General features: G+C 37.6%; 1 protein-coding gene across 2 annotated transcripts in view; it reads left to right on the forward strand.

The window, feature by feature from the left end:
* LOC105465189 (aprataxin and PNKP like factor) overlaps window positions 1-17,760 on the forward strand; it is a 94,741-nt gene that overhangs the window by 9,399 nt on the left and 67,582 nt on the right. For both annotated transcript variants that reach the window (XM_011713463.2, XM_011713462.2), the window contains exon 2: window positions 13,326-13,397. In XM_011713463.2, the coding sequence (XP_011711765.2) occupies window positions 13,326-13,397 (72 nt within the window). The remainder of the gene's footprint in view (window positions 1-13,325; window positions 13,398-17,760) is intronic.

Genomic DNA, 17,760 nt, shown 5'->3' on the forward strand with positions numbered 1-17,760 from the left:
AAAATATATTCAAATCTATTGTAAAAAGGTAAAATTTATCAAAACATACACACACAAACACAGACTGTACATAGTGCCATTTGCAGTTGAGAGAAATGTAGACAAATGTAAAGCATAAAATTCACTGTAGTACATACTGTACTTCTGTAATAATTTCTGGCCACTTCTTGTTGCTGTTTTGGTGAGCTCTACTGTTGCAGGTATCTGCTTACAACAACATGTGATGTGAATCATCTCAGCTTAAGCAGTTCAACTCTCCAGTAAATTGTGTATCATAATAAAAATGGATCTCAGCTGGGTGTGTTGGTTCATGCCTGTAATCCTAGCACTTTGGGAGGCTGAAGGACTCCCAAAGGACTGCTTGAGCCTGGAGTTCAAGATCAGCCTGGACAACATAATGGGACTCCATCTCTACAAAAAGTAAATTAAAAAAAACAAAAAATTAGCTGAGCATGGTGGTGCATGCCTGTAATCCCAGCTACTTGGAGGCTGAGATGGGAACCTCACTTGAGCCTGTGAGATTGAGGCAGCAGTGAGCCATGATTGCACCATTATACTCCAGCCTGAGTGACAGTGTGAGACCCTGTCTGTATTAGTCTGTTCTCACACTGCTAATAAAGACATACCCAAAACTGGGTAATTTGTAAAGGAAAGAAGCTTAATTGACTCACAGTTCCATATGGCTGAGGAGGCCTCATAATCTTGGCGGACGGTGAATGGGGAGCAAAGTCAGACATCTTACATGGCATCAGGCAAGAGAGCTTGTGCAGGGGTGAGACTTATTTACTACTCTGAGAACAGTATGGGAGAAACCACCCCCTGATTCAGTTATCTCCACCTGGTCCTACCCTTGACATGTGGGATTATTACAGTACAAGGTGTGATTTGGGTCGGGACACAGCCAAACTATACTATATCAATGTCTTTAGAAAAAAAAGGGGGGGGGGATCTCTCGTGAGTCTTCTATTTTTCTATTGTGTTTAGTGCAATATCGTAAACCTTGATTAACACACCATGGGACCATGGGACCTATATGAAATAATACCACTAGTGATGCTGGAAGTTCTCCCAAAAAGCGGAGAAAAATAATGGCAGAAAAAAAAAAAAGCAGAGAAAAATTACAAGAAGTTGAATTCCTTGATACATATAATAGATTAAGGTCTGCAGCTGTGTTGCCTGCCATTTCAAAATAAATGAATACAGCGTATGGATGACTGTAAAAAAAAGAAAAGGAAATTCATGAAGCTTTCACTGCAGCTATGCCAGCAGGTGGGAAAACCTTGCACTTTTTGTAAAACACCTTTTTATCTTGTACTGAAAATGCAATTTTTATGTGGATACAGGCTTGCTATAAGAAAAACATACCTATAGACTCTAATATGATTCAAGAAAAAGCAAAGTCATTATATGGCAACCTAAAGCAAAAAGAGGGTAAAAGATCTAAAGCTGGAGAATTTAATGCCAGCAAAGAATGGTTTAATAATTTAAAAAAGATGTTTGGCTTTTAAAATGTCAAGGTAACAGAAAATGCAGTTTCTGCTGCCCAGGCAGCAGCAGATGTATTCCCAGATGTCATTAAGATAATCATTGAGGAGAAAGGATGTCTGTCTGAACAGGTTTTTTAATGTGGATCAAAGTGCCTTACTCGGGGGGAAAAAAAAAAAAAGCCACAAAGGACAGTTATTAGTAAGGAAGAGAAGTGAGCACTGGGATTTAAGGCAGGAAAGGATAGGCAGTTCTACTGTTTTGTGCAAATGCAGTTGGGTTTATGATTAGTACTGCCCTTATCTACAAAGATGCTAACCCCTGAGCCTTAGAGGGAAAAGATAACCACCAGCTGCCATTCTTTTGGTTGTACAAAGAGAAAGTCTAGGCATGAAAATCCTTTTTCTGAATTGGTTCTATCAATGCTTTGTCCTTGAAGTCAGGAAGTACCTTGCCAGTAAGAGACCGCCTTTTAGAATTCTTTTGAACAATGCCTCTGGCCACCCAGAGCCCCATGAGTTCAGTAATGAAGGTGCTGAGGTGGTCTACTTTCCCCCAAACACAACATCTCTAATTCAGCCACTAGATGAGGGAGTCATAAGGACTTTTAAGGCTCATTATACACAGTACTCTATGGAAAAGATTGTCAGGGTTATGGAAGAGAACCTCCCTAGAGAGAACATCATGAGTCCGGAAGGATTACACCATTGAAGATACCATTGTTGTTACAGAAAAATTCATGAAAGCCATCAAGCCTGAAGCAGTGAATTCTTGCTGAAGAAAACTGTCCAGATGATGTGCATGACTTCACAGAGTTTACGACAAAGCCAATCAAATAAATTATGAAAGAGATTGTGGATATGGCCAAAAAGTCGGGGGTAAAGGATTTCAAGGTATAGATATTGGAGAAATTCAAGAGCTAATAAACACTAATTAACAGAAGACAACTTGATGGAGACAAATGCTTCTGAACCAGTGCCAGAAATGAGGAAGATGATGTAGAAGCAGCAGTGCCAGTAAACAAACCGACACTAAACACTCTGGCAGAAGGGTTATGTTTATTCAACACTGCTTTTCTTTTACAACATGGACCTTTCTATGATACAGACCCTGAAACTAAACAAATGGTAGAATAGGATTGGAAATGTATAAAAACTTTTTTTTTTTAAAGAAATGGAAAGCAAAAAAGTTAGGCAAGTTATCATGTATTTTCATAAAACACCAAGTATGTCTGCCTTTCTTGCCTTTCCTTCTACCTCCTTTACCTTTTACACCTTTGCCACCCTGAGACAGCATGAGCAGCTCCTCCTATTCCTCCTCCTCCTCCTCCTCAGCCTACTCAAGGTGAAGACAATGAAGATGAAGATCTGAATGATGATCCACTTCCACTTAATGAATAGTACATATATTTTCTCTCCCTTATGATTTTCTTAAAACATTCTCTTTTCTCTAGCTTACTTTATTATAAGAATACACTGTAAAATACATATAACATGCAAAATATGTGTTAAGCAATTATTTATAATTGATTAAGGCTTCCAGTCAACAGTAGGCTATTGGTAGTTAAGTTTTGGGGGAGTCAAGGTTGGTTCCCCTAAGCCCCATATTGTTTTAAGTTAAAGTATCCTGTAAGTTTATTGAATTTGTTTATCAGTTTTAAGAGTTCTTTTGGTGGAGTCTTTAGGTTTTTCTAGATGTGAGATCATGTTATCTACAAGCAGGGACGATTCTGCTTCCTCCTTTCCATTTAGATGCTCTTTTTTTGTTTTTTTGTTTTTTTGTTTTTTGTTTTTTTTTTTGAGACAGAGTGCTGGAGTGTAGTGGCATGATCTCGGCTCACTGCAACCTCCATCTCCCGGGTTCAAGCAATTCTCTGCCTCAGCCTCCCCAGTAGCTGGGATTACAGGCACCCACCACCATGCCCAGCTAATTTTTGTATTTTTAGTAGAGATGGGGTTTCACCATCTTGGCCAGGCTGGTCTTGAACTCCTGACCTTGTGATTCACCTGCCTTGGCCTCCCAAAGTGCTGGGATTACAGGTGTGAGCCACCATGCCTGGCTGATTTTTTTTTTCTTACCTAATTGCTCTGGCTAGGACTAATAGTACTATATTTAATAAGAGTGGTAGTAGTGGGGCATCCTTAGCTTGTTCCAATTCTTAGAAGAAAAGGTTTCATCTTTTCCCTTTTCCATATGATGTTAGCTGTGGGTTTGTCGTATATACCCTTTATTGTGTTGAGGTATGTTTCTTCTATACCTGATTTGTTGAGTGTTTATCATGAAGGGATGTTGAATTATATCGAATACTTTTTCTGAATCTCTTGAGATCATATGGTTTTTGTCCTTAATTCTGTTGATGTGATGTATCACATTTATTGATTTGTGTATGTTTGAACCATCATTGTATCCCTGGGATAAATTTCACTTGATCATGCTGTATAATCTTTTTAATGTGTTCTTGGATTCAGTTTGCTAGTATTTTTTTGAGGATTTTTGAATCTATATGTTCATCAGGGATGTTGGCTTGTAATTTTCTTTTTTTGTGTGTTTGTGTGTCCTTGTCTGGTTTTGGTTTCAGGGTCATACTGGCGTTATGTAATGAACTTGTAATAGTTCCTTTCCCTTTAATTTTTTGGAATAGGTTGAGAAGAATTGGTGTTAGTCTTTTTTAAAAATTTGGTAGAATTCAGCGTGAAGCCATGTAGTAACTCCTTTAAGTATTTCTTGTAGGGCTTGTTGAGTGGTGATGGAATTCCCTTAATTTTTGCTTGTCTGGGAAAACTTCATTTCTAAAGGATAGCTTTACTGTGTATCCTACATCCTGGCTGGCAGGTTTTTGTTTGTTTGTTTTTTTCCTTTCAGCACTAAATATATCATCCCATTTTCTCAGCCTGTTAAAGTTTCTGCTGAGAAATCTGCTGTTAGTCTAATGGCCATTCCCTTTTATGTGACTTGATGATTTTTTCTTGTTTGTAGAATTTTCTTGTTGTCTTTGACTTTTGAAAATTTGACTATAAGTGCCTTGGAGAGGACCTTTTTGGGCTGAATTTATTTGAGAACTTCTGTGCTTCCTGCATCTGGATGTCCTTCTGTCTCTCAAGACTTGGGGGGTTTTCAGCTATTATTTCATTAAGTAGGTTTTCTATGCCTTTTCCATATTTTCTTTTCCTGGAATTCTCATAATGTGAATATTTGTTTGCTTAATGGTGTCCCATAAATTCAATCGGTTTTCTTCATTCTTTTAAATACTTTTTTCTTTGCTTTGGGTTATTTCAGAAGACTTAGTCTTTAAGTTCAGAAGTTCTTCTGCTTGATATAGTCTGGGGAAGGCTTGATTTTATTTTTTCTTATTCTCTGAATTCCTCAGCTGTAAGATTTCTGTTTGGTTCTTTTTTATGATGTTTCTCTCTGTTGACTTTCTCATTTAGCTAATGAATTATTGGGTTATCCGCATTGTCTTCTATCTTGTTGACTTTCTTAAGGTTATTTTGAATTCTTTTTCTGGCATTTTATAAATTTCTTTCTTTTTGTGGAGTCTGCTATTGGAGAATTAATGTGTTCCTTTGAGGGTGTCGTGTTTTTTTTTTTCATGTTTCTTGTGTCCCTATATTGATATCTGCTCATCTGGTGGAATAGTTGCCTCTTCTAATTTGATGAAGTAGCTTTCACAGGGAAAGACCTATTCCTTTAGATGGGTCTTATGGTGTCTGATGGGTGGAGTGCATTGGCTTTGGTTCTGAGTGAGCACAGTAGTGTGGTCTCTGTACAGTTTCCTCAGCTGTAACCCATATTAGTAATGTTTGCAAGTTCCTCAATGGCCTAGGCTGTGGAAGTGTGTGGTGGTGGTGGTGGTATGACTTTGCCAGAGATGGGCTCGCCAGGCTGGTTGTTGGGCCAGGGGTATGCATGTACACATAGTCAGCTGGCTTGGAGATTGGGTTACTGAGGGCAGGTCTGCTAGGCTGCTTCTCAGGCTGTGGGTGCTGGTGTGCAGCTGGTTGGTCAGCTCAGGGACTGGCTCTCTGGGCTGTTTATGAGACTTAGGGTGCAGACATGTTGTGGTTTGGCTGCTCAGGGTCTGGCTCACTGAGGAAAGAGCCACCAGGCTGTTTATCCAGCTAGGGCTGCAGGGGTGGGGCAGTTTGGCTGGTTTGTGGAGTATGTCCGCCTAGGGTGGTTCCACCAGACTGTGTCCTCAGTTGGGGGTATGGACACATAATGATTAGGCCAGTTTGGTGGCATGCCCCTTGGGGGTGGTCTGCTGTTTCTCTGGCTGGGATGTGAGCTCACAATGGTTTGGCTAGCTTGGGGAAGGGCGTACCGGGGGTGGGCTGCTATGCTGTTTCTGCAGCTGGGGGCACAGGCATGTGGTGGTTTGGCCAGCCTGGGCTTGGCTTCCCCATTATGCAGTACCAGAGTCATGACTGTCCCTGGGCCCAGGCTCTCAGTAACTGGAGTCATTGCATTGCAGTCCTTCATGTGGTCTTTATGGAATGATGGTAGAACCTCAAAGCTAGAGAGACACAGTGGCTACTGGCCCCCAGAGCAGGACACCCTCCAGCAGTGTCTCTGGTTTCAAGAAGGTGCTATGCTGTAGCAGCTTAGGTTATGCAAGGGTGGGGAGTACATAACACGAGCTCCTACTGTGGAGTAATGTAGCTTTGTAAATTCCAGGTAGCTCTCCAAACAGCTCAAGGCTTGTAAGGACTGTGGGATTCTCCTGCAGTGAGGACTGCAAGTTTCTGTGGATGGGGCCCTGTGCTTACCATTACCCTGTAAGAAGTCCCTCCTGGCTCCCAGCCAGTCTCACTGGGGAGATGGGACAGCAGAGGCAGGGTGCCTTGCACCTCTTTTCATCCTGCTTTTGTGCTCCACAGGGATCTTGCCACTCCCTTGCAGCACTTCAGTGCTCTCCCTCAGACACTCCAGTTGAATTGTAGTTGTTAATTCTGTGTTTGGGTCCCTTTTTAGGGGGCAAGGGCACGCATCGGGCACCTCTAGTCAGCCATCTTTCTGATTTTATTCATACAAGATAATTTTTATAAAATTAAAGTATAAAGTATCATATAATTGTCTTAACCTTTCCTGTGTAATACAGTTTATACTGAAAACCAATTTGTACTATAATATACATCCTGTGTACTATATTTGTACTATAATAATATCCTGTGTAATATAGTTTATACTAAAAAACAATTTGTAATATAGTTTATACTGAAAAACGAACTATTTTCTGTTCTTATATTTACAGGAACCAAGTTACATGAGAACATTGAATTAATGTGATATAACGGTCTATGATGTTCAGAAACTTCTCTAGAAAAGCATTTTACAAAAAATTAACTTGTGTTGTCTATATTGTATATACACAAAAAATGAAATGAAAGGTACCACCCTATTCTATTTCAAGATCCAGTAGCTTTTCTGCTTTTACTTTATTCAGGGTTGTTTCTTTAGTTCTTAGAATTTTGAGAATTGCAGTTAAACAAAGAGATCACAGACTTTGATTCAAAATAGCTAAATTTTTCTGCTCGTCACATCATAAGATAATTTCCGTTTTGTTTGACTTCAGTAAATACCAAAAATACGTATTTGGTAACAAACAGATCATAAACAGTTCTTTTATGTTTTCATGTGTTTATCTTTTCTTCTGGTATAATCTTCGTATCTTAAAACTAGAGAAGGGACCTGTATGTATATCATAGTGGATGAAGTATTCTATTAATATTTAAAACCAGAAAGTCAAATATAAAGGATCCTCATGGTATCACTACAAAAGTGATATAAGAATAGACCTGTTCACATTCAAGAAACAATATTAAGAATTCAGTTTAGGGCTGGGCACGGTGGCTCACACCTGTAATCCCAGCACTTTGGGAGGCCGAGGTGGGTGGATCATTCAAGGTCAGGAGTTCGAGACCAGCCTGACCAACATGTTGAAACCCTGTTTCTACTAAATGTAAAAAAAAAAAATTTACCAGGCGTGGTGGCACATGCATGTAATCCCAGCTACCTGGGAGACTGAGGCAGGAGAATCGCTTGAACCCGGGAGGCAGAGTTTACAGTGAGCTTAGATTGTGCCATTGCATTCCAACCTGGGCAACAGAGCGAAGCTTAGCCTGAAAAAAAAAAAAAAAAAGGCAGTTTAAGACCAGGCACAGTGACTCATGCCTGTAATCCCAGCACCTTGAGAGGCCCAGGTGGGCAGATCACTTGGAGCCAGGAGTTTGAGACCAGCCTGGCCAAAATGGGAAAATCCCATCTCTAAAAAAAAAATAAATATAACAATGGTTAGAGGAATGTGTATTAATCACAGTTGCTTTTGACTACAAGTAACAGAAATTTGACAAACAGCAATTTAATCAAATAAGGCATTGATTTTTCTTCTTCTGTAATATGCCTGTGTGTGTGTGTGTGTGTGTGTACGCGCGTGCACATTTTTTTCTTTCTCCTGAACACAGTTGAAAGTACATACATGCATTATGGCAGTTCATCACTAAATATGTCAACATGTGTCACCTGAGAATGAGGACATTTCTATATAGCTATATTCTGTTATTATATTCTAGAAATGTGTAACTGTACCATAAATTTTAATGTTCCATACTCAGTTTTGTACATCGTTTTCAGTAATGTGCTTTTTGCATTTTTTAAAAAAAATCATGATCCAGTTAAATTTTTTTTCATTTAATCTAGAATGGTTTTCTTGCCTTTTGTCTTTAATGACATCGGTGCATCTGTGGGTCCAGGCCAATTATTCCTGGAGTGTCCCACAATTTTTGTTTGATTGTTTGCACATAATTTGATTCACATTAAACATTTTTGGTGAAAATATTAAGTAGGTGATGTTTATTCAGAGTACTGCATTAGGAAGCACATCTATCAGTTTGTCCTGTTGTGGTGATGTGGTAAGTGTAATCACCTTGATAAGGTGGTATCTGCCGGATTTCACAGTTCATCTGCCATTTCCTTTGTCAGTAATCTGTGGAGTGATACTGAGACTTCATGAGTATTTTTTCCCAACAAACCTTTTTATTATTAGGAAATCAACATCCTTTTATCCTTTCCTAACTTAATTTTTACATTGATAGTTAAAAAATAGTGATTTTTTTGGTTCTACCATTTTTTCTACTTTAGCTGGCATTCTTTTATAAAGAAAAGCATCTCTCCCAGCCTTACCCTCTGATAATACTCGAATACAGCACATTGAATCAAAAAATAATCCATGATTCATATGGAATCTTTTTTATTATCTTTTTTTTTCTTTTTTTGAGACAGGGTCTCACCCTGTCCCCCAGGCTGGAGTGCAGTGGCGTGATCATGGCTCATAGCAACCTTGACCTCCTGGGCTCAAGCAGTCTTCCTACCTCAGCCTCCCAAGTATTAATATTTGGAGCTATAAACACATGCCACCCTGTCCAACTAATTTTTTACTTTATGTGGATTGGTACGGAATCATGGATTATTTTGCGATTCAATTTCCTGTATTCCAGTATTATCACTATTTTGGTGCTCAAATCATTCTAAATTTGGTCAGTGAGAGTTTTTTCGCACTGGTTTCTCTGTCCTTCTGACATGCACCCATCAATTTTTGAGCATTTCTTTGTCCTCTGGCACAAGAAGATATCCTAGGTCCACATTATACTTTTTGTGCCTCAGACCTGGAATATGACATTTCTCAAAAGAGCTCTGGTTTCTTTTAGTGGGGAATGGTATTTTGAAGCCAAAATCTATACTACTGGATTTATTTTTTTCTTCCAAGTATCCTTCTCCTTTCTGAGAAGTGGTGCCTTTACTGCGCTTGCTATACCTGGTTCCACATATTTTTATGCCTCTCTTTTGGATTCTCTATTAGCTTGGCCTCTGTAATGTTGGATCTGAAATATGTTTTTAGTATTTCCCACTAAAAGTGTGACTTAATTTTTCTGGGAGTGATACTTGTGCTTCAGCACCCCTAGATTCCCACTCCCTCTCTCCTCTTTTTCTGTCGTTTGCCACCTGATTTTCTCTGCTCCAGCATAAGTTCTGGGGCTTGATCTTCTGAAATTGGCATTTCTCATCTCTCTTACATGTAAGTTTAAAGTTTTTTGTAATCTCCATCTCCTAGTTTTGCATTAGATATGGGATGAGATATGGGTGGTTTTGTTTGCTCTATTTGTTTATTTCTTTGAAGAATGTGTGTTGTGATTAGAATTTAGGTGACTATAACTATTCTATAAAAATTGGAATTCCTCAATTTAACTATTTTTATGGCTTTCTAAGATGTGAAATGTCTGACTTTCAGTTGAAGTTTTAATTTAAACTTGGTGACTCTAGTAATAAGTAAGTAAACTTGGGCAAGCCTTCAGTATATTTTGAAGTAATTTATGCTATTTGTCCTACCCTAAATGGCCTCTAACCAGTGTATTCTTTTTGAGTCCTTGGGTTTCTTTGCTTTTTAGTAGCCTTTCTCTTTCCACTTGTAGACTAACATCAGTCATTTTGTCCTATTGTCAGTATGCTGTCTACTAAATCCTATCCACTTTACGAATAGAGAATTAAGAATTTGGATGACATATCTTGTTAGACTTAGGTATGCCATTAGATAAGCAGGACCAAATGAAAGTCTGAGGGCCTCTTGGAGCTTTATTTAGGATCTGAATCTCTTCTGAATGTCTATTTGGTTATTAAATGGCCATTTCTGCCTTATTTTCAGTTCTTTACTATGTTCTAGTTTGACAGTTAAACTGGGTAAATCATCTTAAAAACTGAGGTTTTGCTTTAGGTTTCATGTAATGATATTGAAGGATGAGATACAACATTTAGAGCATGAATGGTTCTGGAATCTGATTCCTTAGGTTCAGATCCTGGCCCTACTACTTACTGGTTGTGTAACTGAGTAGTTACTTAAACTCTCTGTACCTCCATTTTCTCACCTATGAAGTGAAGTATAATAATAGTATCTTCTTCACAGGTTTTGTGAAGACTGAAAAAGATGATACATGACAAGTCTAGAATGGTGCTTTGCTGTTGATAATTGATTGTTATTACAGTTGATATATTAATTAATAAATAATAAAAATGTGTTGGATATTCACTCTGTATAAGGAGCAGTGATAGGCTGTTAAAGCAGATAATCAGATCTTTAGGATAATCTGTTTGTCACTTGCTCCCTACCCCTCTCCGTATATCAATCCTGAAATTAAAATGTTTTAATGATAATTTATTAAACCTTTACACTTCCCATTGAGAAAATGCAAATGGTTATTTTATCACGTATTCACTATTTAGGGGTTTACTTTAAAAGGAACACTATAAATGTCTGAGTGATGTTAATTTCAAAGACCGTTTATAGAATTCTTTTTGTATTCTATAAAGACACATAGCTTGTAATGAAATTACACTGTTGTGGAGTTATATGTCCACTAGAGGTCACATTATACTTTTATATTACTTAAAATGTCTTTTATCTTCGTAGTGTCAGTGAAGCCTACTTCAAAGAAAGACAGAGATAGGAAAAGTTCATTTATTGCTTCCTGAAAAAATACAGTTTAAAAGAGGAAAGAAGAAAGAGGAAAGAAAGATGGTGGACTGTTAAAGGAACCATCTTTATATGCCATAGTTTTATATTTGGTAGCTTATTACTCTGTTGGTTAGAAAATTGGTTTGTATTGAAGTAATGAGATTTTGGTATCCAAGTCAGAAATAGGAATTGCTTACTCTCAGTCACAGAATAATGTGCATATTTTGAAATTACTTTTGAATGATTGCATGTAGGTATAGTCATGTATAAATGTGTTCTCACATTTATTACCTTTTTTTTTTTTTTTTGAGACAGGGTCTCATCCTTTCATCTAGGCTGGAGTGCAGTGGTGCCCATCATGGCTTTACAACCTTGACCTCCTGGGTTCAAGCAGTCTTCCTACCTCAGCCTCCCAAGTATTAATATTTGGGACTGTAGGTACATGCCACCCTGTCCAACTAATTTTTTACTTTATGTGGAGATGGGGATCTCACTGTGTTGCCCAGGCTAGTCTTAAATTCCTGAGCTCAAGCGGTCCTTCCACTTCAGCCTACCAAAGTGCTGGGATTGCAGCCACCGCACCCTCCCTATTACCTATTTTTATTAAAAAGAGTGTGGCTTTGGAGTACTGCCTACTTGGAGAGTGACCTACCCAAGTTACCTAAATTCTCTGGACTTTGAATTTCTTTTTTTTTTTTTTTTTTTTTTTTTTTTTTTTGAGACGGAGTCTCGCTCTGCCGCCCAGGCTGGAGTGCAGTGGCCAGATCTCGGCTCACTGCAAGCTCCACATCCCGGGTTCACGCCATTCTCCTGCCTCAGCCTCCCGAGTATCTGGGACTACAGGTGCCCGCCACCTCGCCCGGCTAGTTTTTTGTATTTTTTAGTAGAGACGGGGTTTCACCGTGTCAGCCAGGATGGTCTCGATCTCCTGACCTCATGATCCGCCCGTCTCGGCCTCCCAAAGTGCTGGGATTACAGGCTTGAGCCACCGCGCCCGGCCAAGGACTTTGAATTTCTATGTAAAGTGTGAATAATAGCTATGGCAATGTTATGTTGAATCACAACATTTAAGCGAAAGTTCTGTGCAAATGATGCAATGAGTCATCAGATAACTGCTGTTGTTTTTAGCCGGCTAAGGTACATTCTGGGAAGAAGAAAGGAATCTTTACATTTTTAGCCTCTTTTTTTCTGAAAGAATAGATATTAGTTTGTACTTCTTGGATGGCCATTGTGGCTAACAATAGATTATAAAAAATTCATTCATGTGATACTCATTGTGATGCTTGATATTACTGTCTATATGTCACAGCCTTAAGTGTGGAACTGCTCTCTGGTTAAAAAAATGAGTACTGACTACTGGCAGTTTCACATTTTTTGTGGAACTAATAGGTTTAATTGAGTTTATGTGTTGGCATGGTCTATTTTTTACTGATAATTTTGGTCCTCATTCGGATAATGCCCCATTCAAGTGCTACATACCAAGGTTACCAAGAGATGGGGTCGGTAGTTATGGCGTTAGTGAAATTGGTGCTTAACATGTTTTCATTATCAATCAACCATAAATAAAAAAGGCAATCTTAACTATTGCGTTTACAGTGAAAAGGGAAAGCTTTGATTGGCACTGTCAGCATTTAAAATGCAAACAATTTTTGAACTTTGGTATGCAGGAATTATTGTGAGCATAAGCAGAACACTGTTGGCTCAAAACAGGAAGCAAATAGATATTTTTAAAAAATGCTAATTTCTTTCTTACTGCCAATGTTTGGTTTTCACCATTCCGCTTCTTGCCTTCCTGAACTCGTAAGTGCTGCTGGTGGCCCCCGAGTTTGCATGCAGTTCTGCCTGATCTGGGTCTTTTTGACCCCAAAGCCTACAGTCAGACCCTTTTACACTTACCAGATCCTTGAGCATGGGATCTCTTCCTTTGAAAACCTTTATCATCGTTACATACTATATGTTTCTTGTATTTGAAATGTTTTCTGGTAAGTATATATTATATAGATACTTTTCCTATTTTTGAATTTTCTTGGTAATAATCTCCAGTAGATGTCTGTCATGAATGGAAACTATCATGCAAGGTTTTGGGATCCGTTAGATTCTAGGCTTGAGGCTCTGTTGTTGACTCTTCCATGACTTTGGGCAGGTTTTTTTAATCTCTGAGTTTCATTATTCGTTAAATGAGGACAATCATTTCAACATATAGTTGTTGAATGAATGATGTATTTCATAGCTAGTCTAGTGATTTCAGAAACATTGCCAGGGGTTTTGTTTGCCTTTTTGTTTTGTTGCTTTTTAAGAAGGTGGCCATTCTTAATCTTTTAATTTTTTTACTGTATAGATAACAGACAAGAGAGTATCCAGAAGACATGCCATTCTTGAGGTGGCAGGTGGTCAGCTGCGAATCAAACCGGTAAATATGTTATTAATGATTCATTTTAACTTTTATCTCTTACCCTTTCAGTTCCCAAGCAGAGGTGCCTATTTTCTAAGGTTATGGGAATAGGGAATTAATGTCAGAACATATCCTTCTCATTGCCAGAAAATAATTAGGAGATAAAGATCTAAACTATGAGTAAAACTGTATATTTTCTCATAGGACAATGCCACATTTACATAATTAGAATTTTAATGAAAGGTGACTGCCAGTTCATGTGTACATTACGATTTGGTTTAAAATTGAATACGCCAAATAATACCCAATAAGAAAGCCCATAACTATGTAATGGTTGTTTTTTTGAGCTGGGGTAGTGACCAAAGTAACTTAAATGTTATAGGGATATTTTAACACATTCTGTATCACTGTGTGTAGAGTTGAATAGTTCTGAAATTTAGACCTTGTTCAACTTTGAGGTTTGAAAAATGATTTTAATTTGAAAGTTTTTGTTGAGGGCTAGAATTTTAATTGTTTGCTTTATAGTTTCCTGCTGCAAAATCACTGATGATATGCGGGGACAGCCAGTTTCTAAGAATATACAATGTGATTATTCCTTTTCTTTTGCAGAGTCTATTGTGTAAGAGAATGAAATATGTGCATGAGGGTCCATTTATTTTAGACTAGATCGTATGGTGGTAAAATTTCATGGAATTAAATTCATTAATTTATAACCTTTTTAAACCAATTTGTATTTTCATATTTTATATACAACCGCCTGTTATAGCGTTAGTTCCTTCTTTTACACAGATAGTACTTGCTTTTTTATCCTATGTTTAACTGTTTCCAAATTTGGAAAGCATCTTTTAAATTTTAGTACTTGGAAATTTTTTGAATAAAAAATTATTCAATGTATTCACCTTATCTCAACCTTGAATAAATAATTTTTAAAAGGGTTTATGTCTCATCGTCATTCTGCATTATCTTAGTGTCTTGAAAAAGTGTTAATATCTGGAGTCAATACTCCTGTAGGAGCCACTGTATTTACCGTTAGTTATTCATCTCTGTATCCTCTCCAGATAACTTATTCTTCTGAGATGACATACTGAATCACAAGGTCCTTGAATATAGGAACTCTGACTAATCTTTGTATCCCTAGTGTTTATCATAGTGCCTAAAACATAGTAGGTATTTAATTAATATTTGCTGAATGCATGAGTAAACGCTGTAGTGAGAACTATCTATGGCACATCTAGGAGTGGGAACATGATAGATTTTTACAAAAGTATGTTATTCTCTAGTGCCCAATTTCTAACACCTTGCCAATGGACTACCATGGCTTAAAATAAGTTTTTTTTGTTGTTGTTACTAAAGCATATTAAAGGAAAGAATAGAGAGATCTTGAAATTCTTATCCTACCTTTTCTAATAGAACATGTTTATTAGATTTACTTTTTTCAAAATAGCAATTCTGGCTTAATATTACCCTTGCCTCCTCAAGTGAAGGAACCATTAGTTACCACTGATTTTCTACGTGATTTAGATTTACTGCTCTATAATTCATGTTAACAAAAAGAGGAACTTTATAGCGAGTACTTAATTTTTTGTAAGTAGATCATTTAAATAGTCCTTAATGAGTGGATTTCTAGTTATTTTTTATACCAAACCAGAAAGTATCAGCTCCTGCAGTAGATGAATAGACTTTTCTGGTTTGTGTTGTTAATATTCAAATCCTGCTGATAACTATGCGGATGTTATAGAAAAACAAATCAATAAACTAGTAGTACTTTTCACTCTGTTATGAAGGCAAGCTCTTGGTTAATACCTTTTAACTCCTGTTATAGCTTTTTTTTTTTCACCTCTGCTTTTGCTCCAGTGATATCTGAAAAATTTGTAGTAGCACAATATTTGTAAATGGTGAGTGATTCATTTTAGGAACTTAACATATATAGAAATGATTATTTTTTATTTATATAGATTTAGGGAGTACAATGCAGTTTTGTTACATGGTTATATTGTGAAATGGTGAAGTCTGGGCTTTTAGCGTAACCATTACCTGAATAGTGTACATTGTACCCATTAGGTAATTTCTCAACCCTGTCTCACCTCTCACACTACCACCCTTCTGAGTCTCCAGTGTCTGCTGTGCCACTGTGTCCATTTATTTTGTGAGCAAATTAACCAGTGGAATTGTGGACAACTCAGTAGGTATCAGGTTTTCTCTTTACACTCTTTATTTACTCAGTGATAAGAAGAAACCCTTCTTATAACAAAATTGACATGGCATTAAATTTTTTTATATCAAAAATAGGTCATTAGAAAACTGTCATATTTACTAATGCATGAATATTTTAAACATTTACATTTTTTCTCAGTGTTAATCAAGGACATTTATATTTTAAAATGTTTTATAAATTGGCTTTTAATAAAGTTGCTTAGTTGGAGTTGTGTCTACACTTGGCTGAAAATTATTCAGTTATATTTTGTACTTCTGTGGCTATTCAAAAGAATACTAATAATGTAAAATAAGTATGCCCACATTAAAGGTGATTTTATTAGTCGAAAATCTTATCTTGAGTTAAATTTTATCCAGTATGTAGTGAGCCAAATTTCCATGTGGGATTTTAGCAGTGTTCAGTTATAAAAAGGCTCCTTTTTGAAAATACTCTTCACTTCTACTGAGTCTTTAATTAGATGGTACTCAGATCATAAAACCACTATGTATTACATTAACAGGTGTCTTTTGAGTACAAAACTGTAGTAGAAATAATGCTAGAAGCTAGAGCAAAAATTCCTCATGAGATTAGATATAAAACTAAAATTTGGAATGATTTATTTACGTTTTACCTCTGTGTATGATCATTTAAATATTATTTAGTGTAATTTTCTAAACTTTCCCGTAAGTGTGATGTTTGGACATGGGAGAAGGTAGATCTTTTTTATCCTTTTTTGAGTACCTTTTTTTTGACAACTTAGAATGTCACAGCCTTCTGGAGAATGTCTGATCTTAAATACTCAGCAAATTCTAGAATGGGAATGAGAGCTCAGGTTCTTTGAACTCTGTGTAGTATTTTCTTGTTGTTATATTTCTGAAGTCAGGATTCTCTTGGTATTGGGTGTCTCTTCTTCAAAAATATTTCTTTAAGTTACAACTGATTGATGTTCTGTCTTAACAAGAAGTTTTAGTGCCTTCAGTTGAATAAAATTTTAGAACTGAAAGCAACCTTAGATTTGGACTTATGTGTGTGGAAATTTGATTGGGCCAGGGCTAGCATTGTGTGTCAGTGGGGAAGAGGAATTTTTATCAGTAAATGGTATTGGGACAGTTATCTGTTTGGAAAAAAAAAATAGACCCCTACTGCAGACCCAACAATCTACTCCAGGTAGATTAAATGTGAGAGTCCAACTATAAAACTCTTAGAATATAATATAGGGAAAAACCCTTATGACTTTAGAGTAGGGAAGGGTTTTTAAACAAGATATAAAAAGCATGAACCATGAAAACAGTTGGAAAAAGCCAATGAAATTAAAATAAGAAACTTCATTTATCAAAAGACACTATAATGAAAATGATAACTACAACAGGGAGAAGATGTTTAAAATACATGTAATTGGCACATGTAGTTAGGCCATTCATGCATTGACATAAAGAAATACCTGAGACTGGGTAATTTATAAAGAAGAGAGATTTAGGCTGGGTGCAGTGGCTCACACCTGTAATCCCAACAATTTGGGAGGTGAAGGTAGGCAGATCACTTAAGGTCAGAAGTTCAAGACTAGCCTGGCCAACATGGTGAAACCCTGTCTCTACTTAAAATACAAAAATTAGCCAGGCTTGGCCAGGCACAGTGGGTCATGCCTGTAATCCCAGCACTTTGGGAGGCTGAGACGGGCGGATCACGAGGTCAGGAAATCGAGACCACCCTGGCTAACACGGTGAAACCCCGTCTCTACTAAAAATATAAAAAATTAGCCGGGCATGGTGGCAGGCGCCTATAGTCCTAGCTACTCGGGATGCTGAGACAGGAGAATGGCGTGAACCCGGGAGGCAGAGCTTGCAGTGAGCCGAGACCATGCCACTGCACTCCAGCCTGGGTGACAGAGTGAGACTGTGTCTCAAAAAAAAAAAAAAAAAAAAATTTAGCCTGGCGTGGTGGTGGGTGCCTGTAATCTCAGTTACTGGGGAGGCCAAGGCAGGAGAATTGCTTGAACCCCAGGAGGACAGAGATTGCAGTGAGCTGAGATTGCACCACTGTACTCCAGCCTAGGAGACGGAGTGAGACCCTGTCTCCAAAAAAAAAAAAAAAAAAGAAAAGAAAAAAGGTTTAATTGGCTCATGGGTAGGCTTTACAGGAAGCATGGTGCCATCATCTGCTAGGTTTTTGGTGAAGCCTCAGGGAGCT

Source organism: Macaca nemestrina, chromosome 13 (genome assembly GCF_043159975.1).
Source record: "Macaca nemestrina isolate mMacNem1 chromosome 13, mMacNem.hap1, whole genome shotgun sequence".
Classification (NCBI taxonomy): domain Eukaryota; kingdom Metazoa; phylum Chordata; class Mammalia; order Primates; family Cercopithecidae; genus Macaca; species Macaca nemestrina.